We start from the raw sequence: 4,576 nt of genomic DNA on the forward strand, positions 1-4,576 counted from the left end.
TTTCTTTTTAATTGTGTAAGTCAAATATTTGGATATGTTTTCATCTAACTTGGAATACAATGAGCTCTTTCAGTCTCCAAACACTGCAGTCTTTTTTGGAACAGTCGTTTTTCTTCCACTTGTTTTGGTTTGTTTTTCCAGGGACACTGCTTATCTGTATATTGGCTTTTTACTTTTTGCACTTCTCAAATATAATTTTCTCATTGTTTTCTTTTTATTATTTTTCCGATGCATTATGGGAGGATTTTTTAAGTGTATTCTCCAAATTGAACTGCTTTAAATTACGGTACTTTAATCCTGCTTTTAATTATATTTAATCATTGCTTTAATTCATTATGTTTCTAGTACCTCATTATTTTGGCCTTTATTTTCCAATTTTTTTTTTCTTTCATAATGCTTTATGGTGCTATTTACCTGAATTACCTTAGGATATTTTCTTCTTGATTCTGCAGGGGTTTTAACATCTTTGTTGATGTTGACTGAGTATGATGTAGTAGGGAATGTGCTATGTGGTTTACAGACATTATTACATATTCGTATACACTTATATTTTGATTTTCCAGATGCTGCTCCCTTTTTATTTTTAAGCAATATTTTTAAGATTATCTGCCAGCATTGTTTTCCTTTATATACTCCCTAGTGCAAAACAAGGTCTTTTCACACCTTTTTTTCCAATAAACTATTCATGTGGCTTGCGCATGGTTGCTGTCTCAACAAGTATGATTATGTGGACTGCAGTTTCTGATCCAAGTTCCAGTTTCTAGAAGCCTGCAGTTCCACTAGGGTAGCACCCATGTTACCAACACTGTGGTTCTTTGCCACTTTGAAATACTAGAGGAAATTAAAACCTAAATTCCTAAATTGTGCTATTGCCAAATTTTCTTCTGTTTCCTCTTCCACTGAAAAGATGTATTGATACTTGACCAAATATTTCAAAATTCATTGCGTCTCTACTAACGCCACCTCTCATACCATTACCTTTGCTGTTCAAATTAGAAAGAGTTGCAACATAGACAGATGCTGATGATCAACAGATGGGAGGTGAGCGTACATTCAGATTTCTGAATTAGGCAACCTGATGTATTGTTACCATAGATCTATAAATCTATGATAGACCTATAGAGTTATTAATCATGATGGGAAAAAAATAGAATATACAACTTGTGAGACCTGTGGAGACTAATTCAGATGCAGTCATTTTGTGCTTAAGTTGACTTTGACATATTTTAGTGGGGAAGTCCAAGAGTTAGATATATGGATCTATTTAGGACATTAGCCTTGGATGAAATAAATATTTTAAAGTTGGAAAATAAATGAATGAAAAACATTGTCCAGGGATGCCTATGAAATTGAAAGTATGTAGAAATAGATAACATGTTTGAGGAAATAGTCAAACTTACCTTTAACTATATCCATAAGTAAGTTATGAAGTTAATTAGATGGTAAAAATGTATTAAATGGGCACGCTTAATGGAAATGATCTTGGATGGCTTCTAAAGGAGCAATAGAAATCTTAAAGAAGTTAAAAATATATTTTGAGCAATAGCTTTATTTTTACCATAGATGTTATGTCCACTACAGATTAATTTGAATTATAGCATGCCATATTATGCTTAAAAATTTTCTATGTGCTAAAATTGTTTCATTAATTTATCTACATATTATACAAAACATATGCAATCCAGAAATAAAATTGTTTGAACTCTGAACAATAGAAATGTTAAATGAGATTTGCAAACATAGATATCTCTAACACATTTGCTTTGTTTATTAATAGACAATTATATTATTGTTAAAGTAAAGTAGATCATTATTATTATAATTATTATTTTCATTAAAAAGTATAGTGTAGTTTTTAACAGCCTTTAGAGCCTAATAGATTTTAGGCTCTAAAATCATATTTTCTGATTCCCAATGTCATCTCTTTCATATTTTATGATCTTTGGCAATTTATCCTAACTTCTAAATTCCTCTTTATTTTTATCTGTAATAAAAATACCTCTCTCTTAGGTTTGTCATAGGTTCAAATGAAATAATCTAGGTAAAATACTTAGAACATTGTATAGAACGTGGTCTTATCATTCACATAATATTATATATCTGAGTAACCTATAAGAGATCAAAGGCCAGATTAAGGACCAGGGAATACAGTTTACAAAAGACTTTTTTCCTCATTGATTTTTACCACAACAGAGGTAGGCTCCATAATGGTAAACAAGGCAGTTTCATATGAAGAACAATATCAGGCTTCAGGTTCACAGGACCTGAAGCATCTTCCCTCTAGTTCCCTTTAGTAAATAAATGTAATGAGACAAGATAAACTGACATTATCTGGGGTAGATTCTTAGGTATATGTAGTCCCTGAATAAGAGGTGTTCCCTGGCTAATTTAAAATGAATTTTAATTTAGAATCTGAATTTAATAATCCTAAAATTCCAAGGAAAAAAAATGTCAATTATTTTCTTAGGCCAAGTCCTACTCATGGTTAAATAGAATATTTCAGGAAGGGCAAATAAAATATAAATCAATTAGCAAAAATGTATTGAATAAGTAATATAAGCAAAGAATGCTATGAAGCAAAGATTAGCTAAAATTAACCCCTTATTCTCATGAGTCCATATTAAGTAGAAGTTTATAATCAAGTTGAAGAATAAAAAATGTAATAAAAAATATTGGTAAGAGTACAAGATAATAAGTGATAAACACCAAACAGATTTAGCTAATTAAATTGAAATTAAATTCAACTCAATTAAATACCGTATTTCAGTGGTGAATTTCACAGACGTAATATTGAGTGAAAGAAGCACGTTGCAAATAGTATACACTGTGTGATTCTATTTGTATCAAGATCAAGGACAGACGAAAGTAATTATGGTAATAGAAGTCAGAACAATGGTTACTACAGGAGAGGACACTGATGAGGGCGAGGCGTTAGGAAGCCTTCTGGGTTGGTAGTAAGTTGATCTTGGAAGTGATTACATTGGTATATATAGATGCCAAACTTACTTGAGCTGTACTCTCAAGTTCTGTGCACTTTACTAAGTATCTATTAAACGTGAACTAAAAATAACTTTAAAATTCTAAATTTAGAAATCAAGATCTTACAAGAGAATTCTGCCCCTGCAGACCATAATGCCAATTTTCCACAACTCCACTTTCCCTACCTTCCTCCTGACTGGGGTCCCTGGACTTGAGTGGGCCCATGCCTGGATCTCCATCCCCTTCTGCTGCCTATATTTAACCGCCCTTTCTGGAAATGCTTTGATCCTGTTCACAGCCCTCACTGAGCCAAGCCTCCGTGAGCCCATGTACCACTTCCTCTCCATGTTGTCCACCACCGACATTGGCTTATGCATCTCAACACTGGTGACGGTACTGGGAATATTCTGGGTCGATGCCCGCGAAATCAGCTTCAATGCTTGCTTATCACAGATGTTCTTCATTCACCTCTTCACTTTCATGAAATCTTCGGTGCTCCTGGCTATGGCATTTGATCGTTTTGTGGCCATTTCTAATCCCTTGAGATACGCTACCATTCTAACGCACGCGAGGATTGCACAGATTGGTTTGGCAGTCGTTACCAGAGGGACAGTCATTCTGACACCACTAGTCCTGCTTCTTAAGCGACTGTCATTCTGCCTCAGTCATGTGCTCCATCACTCTTACTGCTTCCACCCTGACGTGGTGAAGCTCTCGTGTTCAGATACAAAGATCAATAGTGCATTTGGACTAACTGCAATTATCTCTACTGCTGGAGTGGACTCTGTCTTTATCCTGCTTTCCTATGTCTTGATTATCCGCTCAGTTCTCAACACTGTATCCCCAGAGGAGAGGAAAAAGGCCTTCAGCACCTGCGTTTCTCATATCACTGCTGTGGCCATCTTCTACATCCCTTTGATCAGCCTGTCTTTCATTCACAGGTTTGGAAAACATGCTCTACCCTATGTGCCCACACTCATTGCTAACGTATCATTCCCCCTGTGATGAATCCCATCATCTATGGCGTAAAAACAAAGCAGATTAAAAAAGCTATGTTCAAACTTGTATGTTCCAGGGGAACTCATATTTAACAATGCCACTACCATAAAAATCTATTTCGAAGTCAGTGAAAATTTATCACAAAGTGGAATTATAAACTTTTGCAATCTTACAGTTGGGTGAAATTAGATTATCCAGTTCAAACATCTCCACAATATAGTTAATCCCACCTAAGTCAGTCTTATCTTTTCTACCACTGAAACACTGATTCACAGTGTCAATACCTCTCAGTTACCCTATTCCTATAGATGACTAACCAAATTCCCGTCTCTATGCTTTTTCTGCCCGGCACCACCAATCATTCATTTTGAATTAATTTTCCAAATAGCCAGCTCAAATACAATTTTAAAACAAACCAATAGGCATCTCTTTCATGGTTATTCCTCATATATTAACTAAATGAATCAAAAACTCCTGTCCGTGATGAAGCCCTCCACAATTCGGGTTCAACTTTCCTTTAAAGGTTTAATCCACCTCTTTCTTTCTTCACACATTCTGCAATTCTAAGAAAATCAGTCTGCTAACTGCTCCGTCATGT

The 4,576-nt window shown here is 34.8% G+C and overlaps 1 protein-coding gene across 1 annotated transcript; it reads left to right on the top strand.

Moving 5' to 3' along the window:
- Window positions 1-3,132: 3,132 nt before the first annotated feature.
- On the top strand, window positions 3,133-4,064 carry LOC130861489 (olfactory receptor 51F2-like). The gene has a single exon (XM_057750428.1). The coding sequence runs from the start codon at window positions 3,133-3,135 to the stop codon at window positions 3,982-3,984; it is 852 nt and encodes a 283-aa protein (XP_057606411.1). The 3' UTR covers window positions 3,985-4,064.
- Window positions 4,065-4,576: the final 512 nt, after the last annotated feature.

This window comes from Hippopotamus amphibius, chromosome 9 (genome assembly GCF_030028045.1).
Source record: "Hippopotamus amphibius kiboko isolate mHipAmp2 chromosome 9, mHipAmp2.hap2, whole genome shotgun sequence".
Classification (NCBI taxonomy): Eukaryota; Metazoa; Chordata; class Mammalia; order Artiodactyla; family Hippopotamidae; genus Hippopotamus; species Hippopotamus amphibius.

Coding starts and splice junctions, on each gene's coding strand:
- LOC130861489 (XM_057750428.1), top strand. CDS start 3,133: ATGCCAATTTTCCACAACTCCACTTTCCCTACCTTCCTCCTGACTGGG.